At 41.3% G+C, this 24867-nt stretch overlaps 3 protein-coding genes and 1 pseudogene across 9 annotated transcripts; 3 read left to right on the top strand and 1 right to left on the bottom strand.

Moving 5' to 3' along the window:
• Positions 1–889: 889 nt before the first annotated feature.
• LOC126628848 (uncharacterized) lies at positions 890–9319 on the top strand. 7 transcript variants are annotated; one of them, XM_050298701.1, is made up of 13 exons: positions 890–1059; positions 1474–1545; positions 2006–2551; positions 2648–2938; positions 3624–3709; positions 3818–3912; positions 4009–4299; positions 4475–4981; positions 5154–5883; positions 6038–6268; positions 6371–6495; positions 6910–7304; positions 8017–9319. In XM_050298701.1, exons 1-13 carry the CDS (start codon positions 1057–1059, stop codon positions 9031–9033), a joined length of 4389 nt encoding a protein of 1462 aa, XP_050154658.1. In that variant the 5' UTR covers positions 890–1056; the 3' UTR covers positions 9034–9319. The 7 variants fall into 7 exon arrangements, with proteins under 7 accessions (XP_050154658.1, XP_050154663.1, XP_050154664.1 ...); XM_050298706.1 differs by having other exon boundaries at positions 890–1074; XM_050298707.1 differs by having other exon boundaries at positions 890–1074; positions 2003–2551.
• Positions 9320–9786: 467 nt separating this feature from the next.
• Positions 9787–10676, top strand: LOC126630329 (uncharacterized; annotated as a pseudogene).
• Positions 10677–11202: 526 nt separating this feature from the next.
• LOC126630462 (uncharacterized) lies at positions 11203–13578 on the top strand. Its single transcript, XM_050300587.1, has 5 exons — positions 11203–11520; positions 11653–11794; positions 11899–11998; positions 12981–13061; positions 13205–13578. The coding sequence occupies exons 1-5, from the start codon at positions 11481–11483 to the stop codon at positions 13340–13342; spliced, it is 501 nt and encodes a 166-aa protein (XP_050156544.1). The 5' UTR covers positions 11203–11480; the 3' UTR covers positions 13343–13578.
• A 3950-nt stretch (positions 13579–17528) lies between these two features.
• Positions 17529–18496, bottom strand: LOC126627952 (putative gamma-glutamylcyclotransferase At3g02910). The gene is made up of 2 exons (XM_050297531.1): positions 18412–18496; positions 17529–18305 (listed from the first exon to the last, which is right to left on the bottom strand). Exon 2 carries the CDS (start codon positions 18277–18279, stop codon positions 17689–17691), a length of 591 nt encoding a protein of 196 aa, XP_050153488.1. The 5' UTR covers positions 18280–18305; positions 18412–18496; the 3' UTR covers positions 17529–17688.
• Positions 18497–24867: the final 6371 nt, after the last annotated feature.

Genomic DNA, 24867 nt, shown 5'->3' with positions numbered 1-24867 from the left:
CAAAGTATTAGCTAAATTGGAAATGTTTAAGACATCTAATTGGGTTCAAGGAAATGAACGAATAGTTTGTTGTATAAGAAAATATGAAATTTGATATTGATAATTAAATAGGCAAATGGTTTCGGATTGAATTGAATTTTTGCAAGGATGATCTATGAATTGAGACTAACAAAATAGACAGTTCGGATCGTTGAAATTAGATGTGAAGTGGGCCCACACCTAATCCCCATTTTTTTCAAAAAATGGGGATCCCTCCCCTCTCTGCTAGATCATATATATATATATATATATATATATATATATATATATATATATATATATGTATATGTATATGCATGTATTATTGTATTTACAAAAACATTTTTATATGTATAAATGAGATTGTGTGTGGTTAGAGTAGATGGTTATGTGGTTCTTGTCTGAGAGTTGATTTGAATGTCATTTGCTAGGACAGTTAGGGCTTTAATTGAATCGTGCGGCAGCATCGCAAAGGACATTGCAATACCGAGTGTTTGTTTGGGGTTTCGATTAGATTACACTAAGGGTTGGGACTTGGACGGACGATTGCCTCGGCGAAGGAAGGAAGGAAGAAAGGGAGGAAGGGGGAGTTATGAAATCAGAGGCGCGTAATTGCTAACCGACTTGCTTCTCTTCTCTTGTCTTTTGATTTGATTACTTGATTTTGTTTTGTACGATCGAATTATTCGCCGAATTGATAATTGGATTGATCGGCAATGGGCGATGGCTTTGTATTGGGAATTTAGGATTTCATTGTTTGGGTTTATGGGTCCTGATAAAAACTCCTCTTTAATTATTTAATTTGCGTTTGGTTTGCATCTTCACTGCTGCATTAGCCTCTCTCTCTAAATTGATTTACTTTTCATGCAGTAATTGGAGTCCGTACTGTATTATTGGGTACCGGAGATTGGGCTTAATGTAATTCTGGTTATATCGCACCAGTCTGGAATCTGAAATTTGGAGTCTGGAATCTGGAGAGGTAGTGATCGCATGCAAGGGCCGGCCTGTTGAAGTGTTGATCATGATATTCAGAGGACTATGGTGAGATGACTCTCGGTAATCTGCCTTCTTTCTTCTTTGTTTATTTTCAGTTTTCTTTTCCTATATCATGCAGTAGCCCTTATTTCAAAGAAAATAGGCTATTAAACTTCGGGTTTTTTGTTGACCATCTGGCGATCATTCAGGTCATAATAATTTCACTCTAGCCATTTCTCGCTGATTTGGAGTGCGTTGTAATGGATGATTAAATTCAGATTTTAGGAACATTGGAGGAATTTCCCTTATACATTAATCTAACCATACGTTTAAATGAGGAAATTGAAGAGACCGAGGAATTCCAAAATGATACAACTTAAAATGATGGAATTGACCGTTCTAGAATTTGTCAAGTCTTGTTTAGCTAACCTAAAGTGTAATGGGATTTAAAGACGGAATTTTATGTTTGTTCTTTTATAGGCACCAATCTGTAAATGTGGGGTGGTGTTTGGTAGATGTGTTCAGTGTGGCACTGATGGTGGTGATGACCAGGTAGTGGAGGTGGTGTTGTGGTGGCGTACATAGTTGGTTTTTTTTTTCTTAAAATACTCACTCTTTTGGAATTTCAGAAATTACAGCTATTTGGGTGGAAATTATGAACTTCAAATTGTATATGTCTTTGTTTATTATAAATTCAAACAAGGGAATTGTTGTATGTCAATTTGAAAGTTCTCTCCTTGTTCCAAATTCCAAGTTTAGTAATTTCATTCATGGGAATATAACAGGCCAGTTGAAGAGATTCTCACGTGCAGCTTCCTGCATATGTTTTTTTTTCCCTTACTCCCTTAAGCTGAGAGTGACATTGGGTGTGGGATTTTAATTGATGTTTATGTTTCCCATGCTCTCATACGTTCAATGCTGCGAAGTCAGGATTTTCCTTTTATCTTTTTAATCCTCCATTGTTAATTTATGTATTGCTGCCACTACTAACTTGGTTCTTTGTATTTAGTAGGTGTCATCTCAATCTGTAAAAGCGTTTGGTAAGCATTCCATAGGTGGGAAAGTTCATATTAGTGGCGAGTGTGGTGCTTGTAACGTGTGCTCTGCTCCCTGTTCATCTTGTCTGCATCTTAATAGATCATTTATGGGGTCAAAGGCTGATGAATTTTCTGATGAAACCTATCGTGTTAATGCTGCTAGTCAATATTCTATCAATGTGGGAGATGCTTCATCTTCTTTTAAGAGAAAAGCATGTGACAGTTTACAACATACCACCAGTGAGACTAGTAACCTGCTTAGTGTTAATTCAAGTCATGATTCTTTGTCTGAAAATGCTGAAAGCAAAGCAACCATGAGGTCTTCTGATACATCTGTTGAAGTCCATGATGATAACATTTCATGTATAAGTAGAGCCAATGATGCAAATCAAGCAGTCAATAACCATAACAGGAATGTAGAACGGAAGAATTTGTCTTGTAGTTTAGCTTCTGGAAAGGCACATAAGTCTTTCATGTCGGACACGGTAAAAGCTGGAGATTCTGGTGATAGCACAGAAAAGGTGCAACCTCTTGCTTTTACTCACGAATTGGTACATCTCTTTCCTTTAATGTATTTTTTAACTGATTTAGGAAAGGATACATCTTCTCATATGCAGGGAAAACTGCCAGAATTTTTTGGACATGTGGATTCATCATTTAAGAATGAGTCGGATATTATTGTTGGCCAGAAATTTGTTTCTTATAATAGTTTAGGGGTCCCTACAAAATTTAGTCCAAAGACAGAAGTAGAGAGTAATGGACAAGACCCAAAAGATGAAGCTTCAAAGAGTTTGGATCATGGTGAGAAAGATGTTAAGTCTAGTGAGTTGGTTGAAGTAGATGACATGCAGGCCTCGCAATCTGCATCTGGGGATGACAGTGATGAATCGGACATTGTAGAGCATGATGTGAGTTCCATCCCCCATAAAATTTGAATGTATGATTTGTTTGCTCTTTGTTCTTTGTGTTTTTTCCCCCCTCAATTTTTTTCTGGCTTCATGTGTCTCCCTATATGGTTTCATATAAAATGATATTTTCTTGCTAGTAGTTAGCTCTGAAGGTCTGTAAATATAAGCTTCTTGATTTATGTTGTCATTGTCACTTAATTTTATGATTAAGCCTAATGTTGATTAGCAGATTTCAGAGATAATATAGAGATAACAAGTATTTGCAGCTTTTTTCAGTGTCATTAAGAAAACTTCCCCTGATATTCGTTAAGAGATTGTTAAATGTTTTCTATTTTTGCGATAGTACTTCACATTTTAATTTGAAGGATGTTACCCCAGTGGATCAGTGCTTGTTAGGAGGGGTATGCGTGATGTATTCTACTATATTGTGGCCTAATTATCTTATGCTTTATGTTAGAGATAGTAGACTTTGGATGGTTGCATCATGTTAAAGGTAAGGAAGGGTTGTCTATCCATTTTTTGTTATTGGCTCCTTGTGGAGGCTTTATGAACGTTTTTGTTTTATCTTTTGTTATTTTTATTTGTAAGTGACATGCTTTATAGCTTCTCCTTTCCTGTATTGGCTTCTTCATTTATGAGCTGAAAAACTAAAAACTGTTGCCTTTTCTTTTGGGGTCATAAACAGGTTAAAGTATGTGATATTTGTGGGGATGCAGGCCGCGAAGATATGCTTGCCATGTGTAGTAGGTGCAGCGATGGTGCAGAACACATGTAATAGTCTTTCATCTTATTTTTGCTGTCAGGATTTTTCTTGTGATATTTTATGTTGTCTCATGCTTTTGATAAAAAATTTCTTAACATTATTATTGCTGAAAACAGCTATTGTATGCGAAAGATGCTTCGGAGAGTTCCTAAAGGTCCATGGCTGTGTGAGGAATGCAAGTTTGCCGAGGAAACTGATAACCAGAAGCAAGGTAAAGCAGATTGAATTATATTAATTAACACATGCTAATGTGCTGTTATTTAGTTGTGAAATGCACTAATTTTGTTTCTGTATTTGAATTCTGAAGGTTCAGATATGGAGGTGAAAAGAATGGAGAAAGCGATTACGAGTACACAAATCTCTAACAAGAGACTGGCAGAAAACGTAGAAGTCGCTCCTTCTGCGAAAAGGCAGGCTCTTGAAATGCGTGTGGGATCACCAAAAGCATCTAGCCCTAAGAGAATGGGTGCTTTATCACGCGAATCTTCATTCAAAAGCTTAGATAAGGATAGGTTGAGGTCAGCTTATCCGATTTCTCAGTCTACTAATGATCTATCAGAAACTGCACGTTCTCCTTCAAATGGTTTACGGGCCAAGGGTGAGTAGTTGTTGATGCAGGTCACATGTTTCACGCTCCATCTCTACCCCTCTTTTTATTGTATAGCAACTCTTTTGCTTTCTGATGTCTCGTGGGGTTCTTGTTTCTCATTTTTAACATTTTTTAGAGTTCTATATTAAGAAAGAACAACAGTTCATCGTATTTCTGTCTGCAGGTACATTTTCAAAGTCAAATTCGTTCAACACCTTAATTTCTAAACCAAAAGTCAAACTTGTAGATGAAGTTGTTCCTCAAAAGCAAAAGGGGTCTAAAGAACATGCTTCCCTTGATATGAAGGAGAGGGTGGTGTCCAGAATGATGGGCAGATCTGTGTCTTTCAAATCTGCTAGCTCAGGGCGTTCAAATGTGTCTGAATCAAAAGTTAAAATGCTCTCGTCAAAATTTAGCCATGTTCCAGATCTTAAAGGATTGAAACAAGCAAAAGAGTGGAGCACAGTTGAAAGAAAAAATTTGTCCAAACTAGACCGCCCCAAGGCTAATTTGATAACAGCTAGTCCTATTTTCTCAACTCCTAAGAGTGACCTTGCATCTCGTGGTGAGACTAGTTTGCTTTCATCTGTGAGCAATCGAGAGCCAAAGGTTGCACTGCCTGATGGAAAGTTAAGTACTTCATCAAAATCTAGTCTTACTCGTAAAGGTGTTGACACTCGAGTTGCTTCAGGTAAATCTATTCCTTCTTGATGGTGAAATTGGGCTAGTTCTGTACTTGTGTTCTTCAAGCTCATGGTTGTGTCTTACTTTTATGTTTCTTTGTATGGTTTGTTTGATGTTTATGTATCTTGGACAAGGTGGTGTTAATAATCTAAGGTATCACCATGTGTTTTCCATTGCAGGTGGAGGTTCATCTATGAATGGAATGTCTAGTTCTGCTTCTGAACAAAGGTCAAACCAGGTTTGCTCTAAGGATGAATCCTTATCCAGCTATTCTGGGACCGTTGAGACATCACACTGTAATGTAGATGGAACATTAGAAGATGTGTTACCACAATCAGGGGAAATGGCAGATCAGGATGATAAGGCCAGGGAGAGCTCTGTTCGCTGTAGGCCTGCTGTTGTGGCTAGTCCAAAATTTAAAGAGAGAGGTAATAACGCGGAATTTGGCAGAGCTGGGATTTCACAGGCTTCTGGTACTGATGCTTGTGCTCCTAGAAGTTCTAGGGAGGAGATGCAGAGAGGTAATAGGTTGAAAAATGCTATTCATGCAGCTTTGCTTCGAAAGCCTGAAATATACAGAAAGAAAAGAGTGCTTGATCAATCTGACGAGTTGTCCATGTCGAACATGGACTTAAGTTATGAAGTAGCTACTCAAGAGCAGTCACCTGATGGACATGCAATCCTTGGGACTTCTCCTTCTGACTCTTACAAGAATACAACTGTCAATAATTTAAAGCAGCTTGCAGGACAGCCCATTGATTCTGGGTTCCCTTCCAAAGTGGCAGACTCTTTTTCTGTTGTTCATTCTCCGGGCAAGCCTACAGTGAAAGATTTGCATAATCATGCTTCAGGGGCAATGTCTGTTCTTGTGAAGACAACAGCCATTCCAGAATATGAATACGTCTGGCAGTATGGTTCTCTTGGTTTCTATTAGTTGTCAAATGTTGTCTGCTTCATACTCTGCATTTTCTTTCCTTTTCTTTCTGGTGTTATTTTTTCTTTTTTCCTTTTCGTATGTTTGTTGAAAATGTCTTATAAATAGGTTTATCTTATTTTCATGCAGGGGGAGTTTTGAAGTGCAGAGAGGTGGAAATTTTCTGGATTTATGTGGTGGAGTTCAAGCTCACTTGTCAACTTGTGCATCGCCAAAGGTCCTTGAAGTGGTAAACAAATTTCCGCACAAAATTCCTCTGAATGAAGTTCCTCGCCTAAGTGTATGGCCATCACAGTTTCATCAAAGTGGTGCTAAAGAAGATAATATTGCACTTTATTTCTTTGCCAAAGATCTTGATAGGTAGTGATAAATATACTCTTTTCATTTAATATTTTCAAATTCTTTATTTCCACAAATCATTTTTTTCTTGCCTATTATGAATTGTTTCAATTTTCGATGCAGTTACGAAAGACACTACAAGAGCCTGTTGGATGCTATGGTCAAGAATGATCTAGCCCTCAAAGGGAATTTTGATGGCGTTGAACTTCTGATATTCCCATCCAATCAGCTTCCTGAGAAATCACAACGTAAGGAATTCTGAAGTTTCATTATATTGGGTTAGGTGTTCTACCCAGTGACAATATGTTTGATGCGGTTCTGCTGTGTGCAAGTTGTGGCTTAAACTGCTTAATGCATAAATAAGTTCTGATGCTGATATTGCAAACCTGTAATTATGGAGCATATATAGAAATAGGGATAATGTTCATGTTCTGTAATCTGTATGATGGTGTCTTCTTTTAAATAATTGGCTGCGTCTCGTCTTGCTGATGTTTTTGCCTTTTTGATCCTTTCCTCGAGTGCTTTCAGCTTGACCTCGTTTTTGGTTATTGGTGCAGTAGTTGCTCTTTATTGCCAACTGTTTGTGGCAATAGCATTGTTCTTGCTGACCTAGAGGCTAGAGTCAATACTGTCTGCTGAAATCTGTTCTCTGTCATTGGCAGGTTGGAATATGCTATTTTTCCTTTGGGGTGTGTTCAGGACAATGAGGGTGCATTGTTTGGATTTTACCGAGAAATGTGTTCCCAGCTTGAGAAACTCATTCAATAAAGCTCCTACTGATGGCATGACTTTGTCTGAGAGTGAGAACATATGTATACCTAAGCATATGGATGAATCTTCTCCTTCTGACAGATCTTGTGATGTTCCCTCTGCTTCCAAGGCGCCTCTGCATATGGGCCCCACAGTTAGTAAGGACCGTGAGAACAAAGATACTTATCCTGAAGAGGTGCGTTCAGGTTCAAAAGTGAACTTGGTGTTACAGGATTGTAGACTTGATTCCAACACAACAAACAATACTGGCTTGTCTGAAGGAGTTGAATGCATCACTCCTTGCCTGGTAACTTTCTTTTTAATTCTTTTCCAGAATGTATATGGCTTGATAATGTGCATAATGGTGTATATCATCTGTGTGTGTCATGCTGAGAGATTAATTTCTTTCAGCATTTTGCTTTGCAGTTTTCTTGTATCTTTCTAACATCTGAACTAGACGTCATTGATGCTATCAATCATATCATTGCAGGCCTTGTTCTCATTCTTTTCAGTCTTAAAAATGTGAAGCTGAACAATTTTGACCAGTGTTGCTATACTGTTTTAGATGTTTTTGGATTATGATGTTATGCATATATTTTCACCAGTGGTCAAAAGACTTAATGACATTATTTCTTAGTCAAAAGATCCGTATTTGCTTAGCACCTGTACTTTGGTGTAGAAGTACAGATGGCATTACTGATGTCACAGAACATGACTCCACAATGATCATCCATTGGACTAAGAATGTTTGTTGATGCCCGTGCTATGTGTTGACACGCTGAGTGATATGTCCTGTGATGTACTGTACACCACTAATTAACCGTGTTATAGTGGGACAATTTGTAAGGAAGGTTTGGGATTTTAAGCTTGGCCCTCATCTCATGGTTCAACTTACTTACCTAGTCAAAATTTATTTCTTAAAAGTTGGTACTGTGATGTTGATATATTTTGGGTCAGTTTTGTTTTGACATTGAGATTTGTGTATATTTACTAAAGGGTTATTGTCTCGCATTCTGCAGCAGGAAAGCTGTAATCGAGAGAGCAGAGTTGGCACAGAAATTAAATCTTTTATTCCAACAACTGGGTCAAATAGCTATAACAAAGGTGAGAAGAGGCAAGTGCATTGGGTCACTTCTGTTGAAAGGGAAGACACTGATTCTGTGGAGATTCGTCCTGTTTCCAGTCAAGAGGTAGCCGTTGCTGGGAGTGTGGGTCAGGAGAGATTTCCAGATAGAAAGAAAAGGGTTGGTATCACCGGAGGGGTTGAGGAGGTGATTCTGGACAGAGTGAACATGGATAAAGCTGATTTTAAACAAGAGAGGGAATTGGGGAGAGATCATGGATATAAGGAACCAGAAGCAGCCAGAGTCAACTCTTGTCAGCCTAGTGACAGAAAACACCCAGACATACCTATCTCAGAGAGAACAACTTCTGCAGCAAGTCAAGAAATGCCATGGAATGAGGTGAATATTACACAGATGGATGGCAAGATTGGTAGTAAGAAGCCAAAAATTGGTTCAAGTGGATTTGATAGCTGTAGCACTTCTAGAGGCACAAACACTGTGGTTGAGGAGAAGAGATACTTTGAAGCCTGTGAGGAGAAAGTTATTCCAGAGGACTTGGGAAATACTGAAAGGTACTTCTTTCCTTTGGATTCACGGCATGTTCAGCATTTTGGGCCAGTTGGCCACTCGGTGCCATGGAAAGATTTCTCTTCAGGGTATGAGGATAAGTCTCGCGAAGGGATCCCAAGTCTCGAGCTAGCTCTAGGGGGAGAAACAAAACCACAAAATAAGGGAATGCTGCCCTTCTTTGTTGGGTTAGCAGACAAGAAAGACCAAGATGAGCCTTTAGAAGCAGCGGTAGTGGATGAGAAAGATGATGATGTGTCTGCGTCGCTTTCCCTTTCCCTTTCATTCCCATTCCCAGACAAGGAACAACCTGGGAAACCTGTTTCAAAACCGGAGCAGCTTCTGCCTGAAAGACACCATGTGAATACATCACTGCTTCTCTTTGGGCGCTTGCCAGACAAATGAAGTGAAGATGAATTGCTGCGTTATGTAAATTATGTTGCGTTTGAAATGCATGTGGCAGTCGTGGCTGATGATCTTTCCTGGATGCGTCGTCGCTCTTTCTCAAATATAGGATTTACCGATACTTTTTCTTAGTGTTTCTGTACTCTTTTTAGATGTTTGGTATTTGAGTGCGTTAGTATTACTATTACTATTACTATTACTATTACTATTACTATTACGGCTGTTTGTATATAAAGAGAAATAAGCCACCATAATTTTAAGAAGTCATTAGGAATTTGCAAGCCAATGTGTTGCTGATGTGACAACAAAGTGGCCAGATCCCAGATGTTGCTGCTCTGTCTGCCCTTGCATATGCGTCATTTTTCTTCTTCGTCTTTTGTCCTTTGATTCGCTGCGTACTGCGATGTATTTGTCGATCCGATCCGATCCAGTCCAATCCAATGGAAGACAAATTTAAGCAGTTAATAATTTTACTTTGGAACGTTGAACAAATTTAAACTCCTTTTTAATACACAAACTAAAGTTATTTCCTGGAGCAGTTTTTTCGCCGCTTTCTTTGGTCCGGTTAGGTATCGGGGAATTATTTTGATAAATTGTCGTGGATAGGGGAGGTAATGTGTGGTCTAAATGGATCAAAGCCTATTTCCTTCAAGACAAGTTTTTTCGGAGCCTAACAGTGCCGTCTACTAGCTCTTGGAATTGGAGGAAAATTTTAAAGCTTCAGGAACTTATTAAGCCTCGTTTCAGTGGGAGATGGGTCGTCTATCTTTCTGTGGTATGATAACTGGCACCCTTATGGCCCTCTCTTAGACATTTAGGGCAATGAGGTGGTGTTGGCCTCTGGTCTTTGTATAAACTACCGACCCGACTTACTACCAACTCGATTTTCCTTTTCATTCAATCAGATTACAACGACATTGTGGTGTTGGCCGTTTACTACCAACCAAACTTTCCATTTCATTCAATCAGATTATTACGACATTGTGCCTTCTTAGATTTTGGATTCTTCCTTTTGAGCTCCTAGCAACGATTGTATTTTCTCTTCAACTTCTATGTGGAATTGCATCCGGCATGTGCTCCTAAACTTTCTTGGGATACTGGCGTGGCATAGTGCGTTTATTCCACGTGTGAGTTTTGTGTTGTGGTTAGCCATGGAGAATAAGCTCACCACGCATGATCGCATTGCTCAGTTTGCTCCTCCTGCCAATCTTAAGTGTGTTGTATGACTCTACGTTGGAATCTCACTCTCACATTTTTTTTCTTCTTTTAAAAAAAAATTATTTCAAACACTCTTACCTTTTCTTCGACCGCTGTTATAGTGAAGCTCTCTGACGGCATGTGTTGATGAGGTGTGGAATGTGGACTGTGGAGTTCACCCATCCTTGGCCTTCTTTTGTGGAGTATGTGGTGGCCTAATGGCGGGGAAATTTCTTCTTATGGTGGTTAGAAAACTCTGTATAGCAGTCACTATAATGTATATGGTGTGAGCGGAATAACCGCATCTTTAATAATTGCAAAAAAATTCCTACTTCAATCCTTCAGTTGATCGCCAATATGATTCGGTGTCGATTGTGTATTTTAAAAGCTAAACCTTCCACCTTAACATGGGGGTCTTCCATAATTGGAATGTTGCTACTCCTTAGGCTCTAAGATGTTTGTTACCTTCCCGTGCGTGGCTTGGGCTTTGGTTTTCAGGTTTTCCCTTTTGTTTGCTAGTGCTTTGAGTTTTCCTCTTAGTCCGTTTGCTAGTGCTTTAAGTTTTCCTCTTAGTCCGTTGTTTTATTTTGTTGTTCTCTTTGGAGTTTGCCTTTGTTAATATATTCTTTATTTAATAAAAAAAATGAAAAGTTATTGTCTTGTTACTATTTTCTAGCATTTCCTTCCAGAAAAAAGAATTAAAATTCGTTCCCAACGTCTAGTACTATACATACGACAAGGGCATTATAAAAAAGCGAGCAATAAACATTGCATTAGTAGCTAACTAATATTACAATCTATTAATATTCTTTTTAATTTATAAGTTTTGTAAGTGAAAGACTCAAGTTGGACACACTTCTATCATTTCAATTACAAGAAAGAAAATGAAAATCCAGTTAAGCCGAATCGGGGTTGGAGGAGATAGTCCAAGGTCGTGGACGGTAGACCGAAAGGGGGCGGAAGAACCAAAGCAACAAAGTTTAGGGATTAGCTTTGCTGTGTAACTTTAAACTTACTTCCGGTATTGCCCTCCTTGTTGAATTCTGTGTCGAAGCACCGGGGGCAATTAGGGAAATTAAGTGATTCGAGTGTGTATTATCCAAATTAAAAGGCAGTCTACAATATATAACAACCATTTCTTCCAGGGTTAGTGAAATAGTTTAGATCGCCTTTTCCTTCTCCTCCTCCTCCTCCTCCTCCTCCTCCTCAGCTTCTCTCTCTGTAATTTCTGAGTGTGTCTCTATATTCTAATGGCGATCTGCATTGCTCCTCTATCCACCTCATTCTCAGGTATGTGACTGAATCGGAAATCTCGAATAGCAGATTCTTAATCTTAATTAATTTATACAACAAACAAACAACAATATCGTGTGTGTATTGTTTAGTCTGATGGTGTAGTGATGTTTATTTTAATGGGTGCAGGCAGCGGATGCCAGCTGAAGGCGCGTGAGGTTTTGTGGTCCTCCGCCAACGGCAACGGCAGCGTCAAGGCCAAGGTCCAAACCCAAAGGAAACATATTCACCTGCGAACCGGTCGCAATTTCACTGTTCGTGCGGAGTACAGGTAAAATTCCATTTCCATACCAAATTCATCCAATTCATCATAACCACTTTCCAACTTCTCAATTGCTCTCTGTTTTATTCGATTCCATTGTACATGCACTGCAGTGACGATAGTAGAGGTGGCGGCGGCGGTGCTGATTTCGTCGCTGGTTTTGTGTTAGGAGGTGCTGTCTTTGGGACTTTGGCTTACGTTTTTGCTCCACAGGTGCTTCCATATCTAACTCTTCTGAGCTTCAGCATTCATCATGTTCTACTTGTGTTCATCATATTTATTTACCTAAATATACGCTTTCTCACCCATGGATGTCAGTCTATCTATTTTACTCCTGCTTAATGAAGTCCAATCTGTATGCTTGCCAAAAGAAAACTGACTAATATTCTCCTAATTACCATGCTTCCTTAGAATAAATCATTGCTAAGATTACACCTTTTTTTTTTTTTTGGTGAATATTATTTTTGTAGTACTCTAAACAAAGAAGAAAGAAATACTGTTTTGTAGAGTAAATCCATTATTTGACTGTTTTAGGATGTTACTTTTATATCCTTGCCGTGTAGTTTTATGTGATTTACTATACTGCTGATGCAAGCAAAGAGATCACTGTAATGATGCTCTAGTGCAGAAATTTGTTGGTTCAACTTTGTCTGATGACATGCCCAGTCTTACTATTATTATTATTATTGGTAATTTAAGTTTAGATTTTAGATTCCCATGCTTCCATTGATTTCCGGATGCAAACTGCTCTATATGAATGAAAAGATTGGCAACTTGTGCTCCTTATCCGCAAATTACTATTATCTGTCTACATGTAGTGCTCTTTATGTAGTCTTGATTCCTGTTGACCACATACCTTCTCACAAGGGCCCTTAATCTTGTGCTTGGATTAGCGATCACTTAGTACCAAGGGGTTTGAAATGCACTGCAAAACATTAGATAGAGGGATTTGTAAATGACTACTAGAAAGGAGTCCTTTGAAAATTATTTGTTGAGTGGTTTTGTAATTCTCATGTATTGCATTTTCAGTTGATCCATCAAATGTTTTGTAGTGCATTTCTTACTACTGTAGACTAAATCCCTTGATAGTTACAAAACCCTCATCCAACCATGCCTTAAAGTTATAGGATGACTATTCCGAATATGTTTTTTTCATCTGGGTTTTGATTCTGGATTTCACTTTTATCTTATGCAGATTAGAAGATCTCTCCTTAATGAAGATGAATATGGATTCCGGAAGGCAAGAAGACCTATATATTACGATGAAGGTTTGGAGGTAACTGGACATCCAGCCTTTCCCACTTGTTGGATATGCAATCTATTCTTGTTTTTTTTCCCTCTTTTTTTCTCTCACAAAAAAATTAAATTAAATTAAAAAAAAAATCTCATAGTTACTTTTTTCATTTTCCTGGAAAGCAGAAGACTAGGCAGACCTTGAATGCAAAAATAAGCCAGCTCAATTCAGCCATTGATAATGTGTCTTCTCGTTTGAGAGGTGGGAACAATGCGCCCACGGTGCCAATAAAAAATGATCCTGAAATGGAAGCTACCATGTGAGATTCGTCTCAGTCTCTTGAGCTACCAATGGTGCTAATTGATGGGGTTTAAATCTTTTGAGATCAATATATGTTTAAAACTGGATGTGTAACTATGTGGTCTTGCCACCATAAATCTTTTGGTGGATGTTGTTTATTTCAGTACTTTGGTTATAGTAGTCAGACTTTGCAAAAGCTGTCATTTCAATCATAATTTTGATTACAAGTTTGGAGGATGAATAAAATGGATTTTCAGCCTTTTGAGATTTGTTGGTAATGGATAAAGTCCTGGTTCAGATGTCTTCTGATTCAGCTGAACCAAGTAACAATTTAGTATATTGTGTTTCACATGAACATGATTGATCTTTTGGAGTGCAGAAGATGTAGCTGATAGGCTATTTGGCTTCAATTAATATAGTCCTGTGCTGTGCATGCATGTATTTTTTTACTATAAGGCTTTTGTCAAGATTAGAAAATAGTCCTCTGCTCGATCGCCTTATTAGTGTTGGGAGTTGTACACCCCAGCGTCGTATAAGTATAACATCTGACTAGTTTTCTTTCAGCTGGCCATGTGTGGTCTTCTTTATGTATTCTTTATTTGCAAAGTAGGATTAGGATTTATCCTTCTCTGTTATTTTTTGCTAGATTAGAGAGCTGCATTATTTTAGGAACCTTAGGGCTGTGACTTGATTCTAAGCTAGGCTGAGTTGGGGCTTACTTTTCGAAGTTTCTGGTGCTGGTTGTGCTTATCTATGTTGTATGACACTCTTTATTCGGATATTGTGATGCGAGTGAACATTAGATGATGCATATTTCACTACTTATTCAGATGCTAGAGATCCCAAAACAAACCAATGTTCATTTGTTCATTTATTCCTTGTGTCCATAATAATTTAGGAGCTAGTAGTTCATCTTGTTCATCCATTTGTCAATTATAACGGGAAGGTCGGTCTTCGATTTGTGCCATCCAAACGTGGAGCCTTTCAAGGTTCGTCCGCCCGCACAATAGAGAAAGGCAACTAATTTGAAAGCTTGTTGTAGTCGAGGTTTTGTACTTGTATGAAAAAAAAGTAAAGTATATGCCAATTTTGTGGCTTCAAGGGCTTCATTGATGAAGGGGGCAAAGCAGTGCACTCAGAGCAATAGTCAACATCCGTTCCAGCTGTTGAATGTTTGATCAACTCAGAAACCGATTTACGATCACAGTCGTCATCGGGTTTTATAAAGTCGGTCATTCCGGATGCTTCTCCGTTTCCTCTTTTCCTCTCATTTTTGTCGATGCCAATGATCCTAGGCTCCTAGCTGCACCTTGAGCTCTAGCTCCCTCAACGGCTGTAGGCCGGTCGTTTAATTAATTAGTTGTTTACATTTTTTACTGGATGATTACAATAGTACTGGTACAGGTACTCACCCCTAATCCAACAGCAACAAGACCAACTGACAGCGACAGTTGGATCCCTTTTCAAGCTTAGACCATCTCCAACTGAAGGGGGTTCAGAGGGCCAGAGGGTCAAAAATGGTCCGAAAATCATCTCCAACCGATTGCTAGGCCAAAAGACTCGTGAACCTCACTGGACAAAAAAGGGTCAAAGGGTCAACCGGCCGGCATTCAAAAAACCAACGGCTAGATGCTGACGTCAGCTAGCCGTTATTTTTTATTTTTTATTTTTTTTACAAATTTTTTTTTTAATTCTATTTATTTTCCTATAACTTCCTAAGTCATTAGACAACATTAAATTAAGTAACATGAAACAATATGAAACAACATTAAATAACACTAACAACATAAAAAAAAACTTTTAACAACATAAAACTTAAACAACATTTTTAAAAACATTTAACAACATAAAACTTTAAACGCATACTCCATGTTTGTTTTTTTTTTCCCAAAGATGTGCAACAAGATCCTATTATAGGTACTTATTTGTGGCATGAGAATGTATCATTCTATAGCTCCTCATATACTCATTTATAGAAATACTACCAGCTCTTGGATTGAAAGGCAAATTAGGCCCATGATATATTTTTGCATGAGCAATTCTTGACCTATTTGGATCCTCTTGGTCGTCATCGGACTCTCCATCAATATACCTCTCTATCTCATCCTCCACAATCATGTTGTGTAATATGATGCAAGACATCATGATGGAGTCCAAATTTTCTCGACTCCACCCTCTTGTCGATTCCTTGATGATCTTCCAACGTGCTTGTAGAACATCAAAAGCTCTCTCAACATCTTTCCGGTACGCCTCTTGGTGTAAGGTAAAACACTTTTCAGCGTTATTTTTAGGGTTTGGAATTGCTTGGACAAGTGTTGCCCACTGTGGGTATATGTCATCTGCCAAGTAATACCCCATATTATACTGATGGCCGTTGATGTAGTAGTCAAGTTGAGGTGATTTACATTCCGTCAGGTTATTAAAGAGGGGTGAACTTCCAAGAACTGTTATGTCATTTTGGGATTCCGGGACTCCAAGGAAAGCATGTCAGATCCATGTGTCATATGAGGCAACCGCCTCTAACATAATAGTTGGCTTTCTTGACCTTCCGCTAAAGCCTCATTGCCATCCGATGAGACAGTTCTTCCAATTCCAATGCATGCAGTCTAATGACCCTATCATGCTCGGAAACCCACAGTCTTCAGCTTTTCAAAGGAGCCGATCCAGATTTTCTTGATTTGGCTCGCGGAGGTACTCCTTTTTGTAAAGCTGAACAATTGTGTTACAGAATTCAGCAAGAGTATCAAGGCATGTAGACTCAGATATACCATGAGTTTCATCCATCGAATTAGTTGGGGAAGCATAGGCCATCATTCGTAGTGCAACAGTAACCTTCTAATGAGGTGAGAAATCAGGGCGGCCTGCTCTGTCCATCTTCTGTTGAAAGTATGGATTGACCTGATGGATATCATGAAGTAAACGCTCGAAGACATAACGCATCATCCGGAAGCAACGTCTGAAATCATCTTCTGTGTACACCAAGTTGGGGTTGAAGTAATTGTTCATCAGATTGGCATGCGCCATCGCTGTGTTTCGTGGTTTGTAAGAGTGACAAACAACAGAGCCACCTCATTGAGGTTGTTCCTCAGTTGGCTTACACACCATGGCTGCCACATATTGTGTGTTGTGCCATGCTTCATCTTCTTTATCAGACTCCTCGTCTTTTCGTCTCATCTACGCCCATTTTTCTTCCAATTCGGAATTAGATGAGGACCCCCACTTGGAATTCAAAGAGGATCCAAAGTTGGAATTCATTGTAAACATGAATTGAAAAAGATTGAATTCAAAGGTGTATGAATTATAGCCCAAATATTCATCCTATTTATAGCAAAAAAAAAATTCAAATCCAACGGCTAGCTGACGTCATGCTGACATCAACTAGCCATTGGATTTGAATTTGAATTTTTTTTCGGCCAAAATTTGTAAGAAAATATTAAAAAATTCTCATTTTTTCCCTATAAATTTAATTTGTTGTAGTTTTTAAATTTAATTTGTAGTTTTTAAACATAAGTTGTAGTTTTTAAACATAAGTTGTTGTAGTTTTAAATTTAATTTGTTGTAATTTTTAAATTTAAATAATAAATTATGTTTGGCCTTCGGTTGAAGACGATTTTTTGTAACAGGGCTAAAACGAGTCATATGACTCTCTGGTCCTTGTTCGGTTGGAGACGATCTGAGCTTCCTTCCAAGGAGCCCCATCCAGTAGAAAATCCACACGAGAGGAAGCCAGCGAGGAGGCGACTAGGACTCGTCGTCCTAATACCAGAAATCGACAGCAGAAGAAACAGAAACAATACAATCACATGAATCAAAAGATATATACTCCACTGCTTGCCGGCCAATGCGCATTCATTCAATTGAGAGAATATTGTTGACCCTTTCAAGCAACAATGCCATGTCTTAACCTTAAGTGCACCAGTTACTACTACGACTGAAAAAAGGAAAGGAAAATGCAATCATTACAATTCGGCGTGTATTTAATTGAGAATTTGAGATATTTTAATATATTTATAAATTTATGAATTTTTATGGAGTAGAGATTTCATGTAAAATTTTGATTTAATTATTTTGAAATCTCATGAGGAGAAGTAAGATTTGTGAATGCTTAAAATACATTACAAAATGTCTCTAATTCTCTTTAATTCCTCAATTTTTCTAAATTCTTTAAATTCTAATTCTAATTGAATACATTTATAAACTTCTTTAAAATTCTAATTGAATACACCAGATTTATTTTAATAAACTATCTTGAAATCCTGATTTAATACATATTGAATTTCAGAGAATCACTTAAAATCCTAATTAGATACTCTGAATTCATTGATCTCAATTGAATACAATCCCTTCGATTCAAATTCAATGCGTCTCATTAATTGAAAGTCAATGGATCTGATGAATCTGATGGTTCGTCGGAGGCGGAGGACACAAACAGATGAATGTGGTCGAGAAAGGTGAGATGCTGCGGCCTTTCATTGCGCTTCACGTACCCGCGCGCTTCTTTCTCCGAATACGCGCACAAACCCCTCCTCCCGTTCTTCATCCACAGCTCCCTTGCGTAGCTGCTGTGCGCAAAATACGCCTCCGCTTCCTCCGCCTCCCCCTCCTCCAGGACCACCAGCTTTATGGGCAGCCTCTCGTAGTGACCGCGACTCGTGCCCTCCAACTCATCCATGCGAGCCAGCCCGCCACTCGACACGCCGTACAACTCCCCCGTTACCCGCTCACCCGATCCTGGCAGGTTGAGGAGAAATGGCACCCGGTAGGGCCCGCACACCAGCGGATACTTTTCTTGGGTTCGGTAGCTGCCCAAGAATACGGCATCTCCGCTTCTCGTCAGCTCCTCCATTAAGGCGTGGTTCCCAAACCCCCGCTTTAGGGTGCCGTACGTGAAAACCACGCTCCTCCTCGGCGGCGTTGTTATAACTGTACCTGCGGCTCCCTCACCGGCGGCAGCAACCATCTTCTTCCTCTTGTCCTCTTCTCCTTCTTTCAAAATTAAATCAAATCAAATCAAACTAAACTTGTAAGAGAAATAAGAGAGAATGCAAAGACGACAGTGATATGTAGATAAATAAATAAATTTATATAAAACTTTAAGAGCTAATCGATAGCAGAGGGAGGGAGGTGGGCGGATGGAACTTCGAATTGGAAAGCGAAAGGCCAATCGGCCAATCGTAGAAGTTAGAATTTATAAATGAGGAATGACTTTGTTTTGGTATTTATAATATTAGGTGGAATAAATTTGTAGATTAAATTTACAAATTAAATTAAATGTTATATGTCTAATAAAAATTAAATACATTAATTAACAGTAATAATTTATAAGATTTAATTTCAAATTTAGTCTCTTTTTCCTTACCTTTATATTTATAATCACATTTACCTTTATCCCATCATTTGTTTTCTTTTTTTGGGATTATCCTATTTATTTATTTATTATTGGTCTTGTACTCAACAAATTAGGGATTGGATCTTATCCGGATCCAAATTGTGGGGATCTTATGGATCCTCACATCTTAGACATTCATCGTGCATCGTACGGTTATAAATTATTTGATTTTTTTATTTATAATTAAACATAAATAATATCTGATAAAAACTGACCGTACGATACACTATGAACGACTATGACAAAGTGGATCCAGAGAAGCTCCTCTTCCACAAATTAGGATCAAATGCCTCAAGTGAAACTAGGGGTGGTTCGGTATGGGATCTCAAATTGAAAGTGGGATCCCAAATCCCAAACTGAAAATTTTCGGGATGAGAATTTGAAGACCAATATGTTGACCCTAAAAACTACAAAGCCTACGTGGCGCGCAGACCGAGTAATTAATGAGCTAACTACGTCCTTCGGTGAATGCGGGGCGTGCCAACTCGTCGGCCGAGCTCGGCCGAGGAGTAAATTTGTTGATGTTGCGTTGGGTCGCGCTACTGACTTCTGCGTCTTGCGATTGCGGCCGAGAAAGGAACACGTCTCGGCCTCTTGGGCTCTCGAACCTGAAGACAAGGTTACTATTCTTACGAAGTTCAATATCAAATTCGGCTTTCAATGTGCCGAATGTAATAACTGTAACACCTCACTTCGCCGAGAAGGCTGATGAGATGACCTCGACCAATAAGGGTTCAGAAACCCTTTTCGACCGAGACTTGGATAGGTAATCAACCGTTCTCGCCGCAGTGCTGTTGATGCCAACGGAAGATACTGAAAGACCGATCGATTCTACGGTGACAGAGCTATCTATGCCGACTTAAGATATCACCGGTTGCTTCCACAGTGCTGTTGATGCCAACGGAAGATGTGTCAGCGAACAAGGAAAATAAAAATCTCAAGTTGTTGAGAGAGTTTGCGCAGGGCAATTGTGTGTTGATTTGTAGGGGGTTTGAAGGATGTGCAACCTCTTCTATTTATAGCAATGGCTCCCCCCAAGGTCGAGTTAAAAACCTACTCGGACTAGGTTTTCTTCCCTTGATCAGCATCAACTCGACCAGTCCTACCTTCACTAGGACTGTGAACCTAGTCCCTAACTGAGCCGGATTCACTTCCGGGTCCTGCCGAGACTCCTTATTGCACTAGGATTCGACCTCTTGCGTTATGACCTAGCCGACCTAGGTTTGGAGGCCCACGTACTGAACGATCCATGGTATTCTTGCCGCAAGGCCTTCCGGGCCGAGAATGACCCTACACTCGGCCCAAACTGTTATTTTGGGCCCAAACATTGCCCCCTCGCTTCTGAGGTCCTCGGCCTGAATTCTTTGGCCGAGTTTCGGCCTTGAAGAAGCGAATCTACCACCCAGAACCCTAATGCCCGAGTTCCAAGGCGCATTTATTGAACATGATTGCACGATCTTGATCCTGCTAACCAAACTCGCCACGTGGCGTCCTTTAATACGGCCAACTCCAATGATGACGTCCAAGGCGTGCGGCTGCCTGAACCGTCGACATTATGACCACTACCTCAAACCGCGAGCCACTTCCTCAATTCGTGAGCCCACTTGTCATCGTGCAGGCGTCGAAACGTCTTCCGCCATTAATTTCGCCGTCACACGCAATCGTGCGCCCCCAACATCTGAAACCTTCGGTCTTCTCAACTGCATTTCCCAAATGTTCATCATGATCAACGATTCTTTCGGTCGATTTTGCCCCTTTGTTTTGAATTTCAAACGATTACCCTTCCTGCCAAAAGCCTATAAATACTGAAAATCTCTCATTCGCACTTTACGCTCCCAAAACTTTCTGAAAAAACTCTCGCTCTTATTCTCCAACACCTTTCTTTTTCAAGTCTTCGTCTTCAAATCTTTGTTTTCAGATTTCCGAACCCAGAAAAACTCCATTCGCGTCGTGCTTTTCAATCTTCCTACAATGGCTTCCTTTATTTCCAAATTCTCCAAGGAATGCGACCAGTGCCAAAAAATTATTGACCGAAGCTCAATCAAAACTATACGGTTTGAAAGTGACATGAGCACCATTCACCAAATCCTGGGCCCTCTCTTCAAAGCAACCGTATCATCAACTATCACCGAGCTTCTCCAGGAACACTGCTTGTCACCCTTGTTCCAAGGGTTTGAATGGTCAAGATGGGAGGCAGCGAAACCCCAAGGCTCCTGGCCTTCGACCACTACAACCTGGGCAGCCTGGGTCGTTCGAATGGAGAAGCTTTTCGGCGAGCAATGGAAAGTCCTCGGCATTTACGACGCCATTCTTCTTTCGTCTATGGACATCGTTCTCGACAATGAGCTTTTCCTAGCCGCCCTATGCTTCTGGTGTTCGGCCACCAACACCATGGTTCTCCCTCTTGTTCCTATCGGCCCCACCATTCTTGATGTTACTGCTATTTTGGGGACTTCAGCAACTGGAATCCCCATCGATGCTGCCCTCTCCGGATATCGGTCGAATCTCGACCTGAAGAAGCTCTTCGACCGACGGGCTTTTGAGACGTTGAGCCGTAAGGGTATATCCCCTCAAAAGAAGACGTTCAGAAACTCCACAAGAACTTCTTCAACTACAACACCCTCTATCTCCATTTCGTTGGCCGAGGAGAAGAGGCCATGCGGGAAGGGGAACATGAAGCTTTCCTTTTCTAATGGTACAACAAGTACATTTGTTGTACCAAATCGAACAAATGCCTGGTCGAGAATATGCCAGTGGCCGAGGCCCTGGCTAGCGGTCACGTCCTGGCACTTGGCCCCAACATCTTGGCCCATCTCTTCCGTTGCCTGGCTGAGACGACCCTGCACAAAATTGACCCATACCAGAATGGTCCTCTCTGGGTCTTCCAACTCTGGCTCCAAGTGTATTTCGCCTCCCTTCGGCCCGCCATCGTCGATTTCTCACCCACAGATGCGCTTGGACCTCAGCTGGCCTCTCGACCAATACCCCCTCACCGAGCCGAAGAAATATTTAAATTCTTTTTCGCCCTCGACGATCTCTCCAACGATGAGTTCCTGATATGTCGTCGTCGGGAATATCCTTCCTCGGTCAGGCTACCTATATCGGCGTGGAGCGCAGATGAAGACGCAGACCTTCGTCAGTCCTGGGGGTCATTCGTGCTTGCTCGCGACCTCCCCCTCGGCTGCGATGGAAAACGAGCGGGCTGGGAAGTGTATCATCCAACTTCCTTGCTCGGCAGCTTGGCTACCTCCAAGGTTGCCCAGTCCCCCTTCTCTCCTCTCGGTCCGTCCTAAGTCGCGGACGCGAACCTGGCTCCTCAGAAAAGGAGTGCGCCGACGCCAAGAAGGAGTTCCAGGAACGGTGCCAGAAATTTCGCCTTCGACCGGCCATTCCAGAAACCCTTTGCACCGACACCTTCGGTGATTGGTGGGACAGTTATACCCAACGGTTTTTTGGGTCTCGGTCAATACCATTGTGGACACACTTTTTGGTGGTCGACCTAAAAAGTCTTCTGCCCCCCAAACCCAAGGTAATGGTTTATTTCTACCTTTTTCTTTCAATTTTGAACTATTGATCTACCTTGCTGACTTGCTTTTATCTTCTCAGGTAGTCGGCCTTCGAGAAAGACAGAGGCTCTCGCCGCGGCCACGGTCGAGAAAAAATCGGCCTTGGTTAAAAGGGATAAGGCTGCTGGTCGGGCCGTGCTGACCAAACGCCCTCGCCAAGAGGCCGAGCCGGTCGTCGAACCTCCGCCGCCTGCCAAGCGGGTAAAACAGCTGGCCAAGAAGGGCGCACGGGAGATCCACGTCATCTCCAGCCAAACTACAGGGGCGACGACTCCCAGTGTTTCCCCTTCTCCTGCCGTTGTTCAACCCTCGGTCGAGAAACAGCCCGCCCCAGCCGCTGCGACAGTTCGAACGCAGCCCATCTCTGGGACTAGTACACCAGTTGTGCCTCCCTCCGTCGAGGAAACACCTGCTCCAAAAAAAAAATGGTTTCTGCGACCGAGGGAACCACCCTTGGAAATCCAAAACCCTAGGTCTTCATTCTGGAAGAGAGTGAGGGGAGCGACGAGGTCCCGCTGGCAGATCGTCCTCACTCTCGTCGGCAACCTCTCCCAAGGTCTGAGATGGTGGTTCAAACCGGCCCCTCCACGGCTGATCATGGCAAGCGCCCGGTCGAGGAACCGACGGCGGTGGCCGAACCCCTCGCTCCTTCTCAAGACCAGGATGTCCCTGCCTCCTCCGAAACGGCTGCCCCGGTCGGCCCATCTGCAGCAGACCGTGGCAAACGCCCGCTCGAGGAACCCGAGGCAACGGCGGAATCGCCCGTTCATCCCCAAGACCAGGGCTTCCATATTCCTCCACAAGAAGTTACCTCGGCCTTCGTAAGTACCTTCGACCATATTTCCTTGATTGTTTTTTTTTCTAGAATTCTAAACGAGGAAAATACTAAATGTCAGGTGCCTGTACATTCTTTTCACCGACAATTCTTCGCGTCGAAGGGCGTTATCTACATTTCTTGGCCGCCTCAGTGGCCATCAAACGTAGATAATCTCCATCGGCCGCGTAAACTGAGAAGCAATCTGAAACACTGGGCTCGGCCATTAAGTTCTTTAGGTTCGAGCAACGATCCTGGAGACATGGCCGAGGTCTCCTCTCGGCAGGTTAAAAAAAAACACGAAACCTTCTTGCTATTCTTGTCACGACTTCTTTTAAACTTAACCTGATTTGTATGTGCAGGCTTCATGAGAGGTCGAATTCAAAGCCCTACTCTCCAGCACAACTGCAGAGTCCGGTCCTTCGGCTGCTACAACTGAAACTGCCGATCCAAGCGCCCTTACCCAGTTGCGAGAAGTCTTGTCGCTTTCAACATCGCAAGTACTTGAGCGCAACGATCTTGATCTGCTCGGTGTATGCCTGAACGACCTTGGAGCCGACGGTCGCCTAAGCGGAGATGCCATAGTTCGGGCATCGTCTGCCTTGGAGCGTGTTCGGGAGACATTTAGTATCTTCCAGACCGCTCTAAAGGCCGAACAGGACCTACAAGCCGCCATGGCCATTCAAGACACCCTCCGTCCGAAGATCGACAATCTACGGGTAAAAGGAGAAGCGTTAGCCGAGCTCGACCGTCAGATGGCCGAACTAGCAAAACGTCGGTCGACCATTGCTTCCGAGCTCGCTAAAGACTTCGAGTCAGGCGGCAAGGATCGCCTAACTGAGTATGCGGCAACCAGAAAACGGGTCGAGCAGCTGAAGCTGGACAAAAAGAATCGGCAGGCCGAAGTTATCATGGCCGACGTGCGGTGGTTGGAATTGAAGGCCCTGCTCAACACTCTTCTACCCTCCTCTCCTTGAATGACTTTGAATGTAAACCAATCGACCCACTTATTTGTAAATGCTTATCAATCGTAATGGACTGGTTTTCTATTCTCGCATTTCCCATGTGACCGGATAGTATTTCTTTAAAAACTTCCCATTGATCGGTAATCTGTGAACTACACCGGTTCGGTCTTTAAGATGATACGCCCATTTTCCGTATACTTTATGCACAATGAACGGTCCTTCCCAATTCGGCGACCACTTGCCGAACCTAGGATCTTTTAGTCCTACGGGTAACACCGTTTGCCACACTAATTCACCCTCGCCGAATGTTTTCTGTCGCACCTTTTGATTATAAGCTCGCTCGGCAATCTGTTTTTGTGCCACCAATAAGTTATAAGCGTCAAGTCGCGCTTCTTCCAAATCTTCTATTTCCTGTCTCATGGACTGATTATATTCGGCACTAAACAAACTACTTTGTTCAATTAATCGCAACGAGTTTATGCTCAACTCGACTGGTAGCACTGCATCGTGTCCGTAGGTTAATGCGTATGGGGTTGTCGACGTCGCCGACCGGGGCGACGTTTGGTATGCCCATAATGCTTCATTCAACTTCAAATGCCACATGCCAGGCCTTTCTTTTATTATTTTTTCGAGGATGCTGATCAACACTTTATTACTTACCTCGGCCTGCCCATTCGCCTGTGGATAATACGGTGTGGACTGTTCCAACCGAATTTTCAAATTTGCCGTGTATTCTTTAAACCTTTCGGCTGTGAAGATTGTTCCATTGTCGGTTATGATCGTTTCCGGTACACCGAACCGGGTCACAATGTGT

The sequence above is a fragment of the Malus sylvestris genome, chromosome 7 (genome assembly GCF_916048215.2).
Source record: "Malus sylvestris chromosome 7, drMalSylv7.2, whole genome shotgun sequence".
NCBI lineage: Eukaryota > Viridiplantae > Streptophyta > Magnoliopsida > Rosales > Rosaceae > Malus > Malus sylvestris.
The sequence above is the reverse complement of the archived record's forward strand: the minus strand, read 5'-3'. Positions and strand labels throughout refer to the sequence as shown.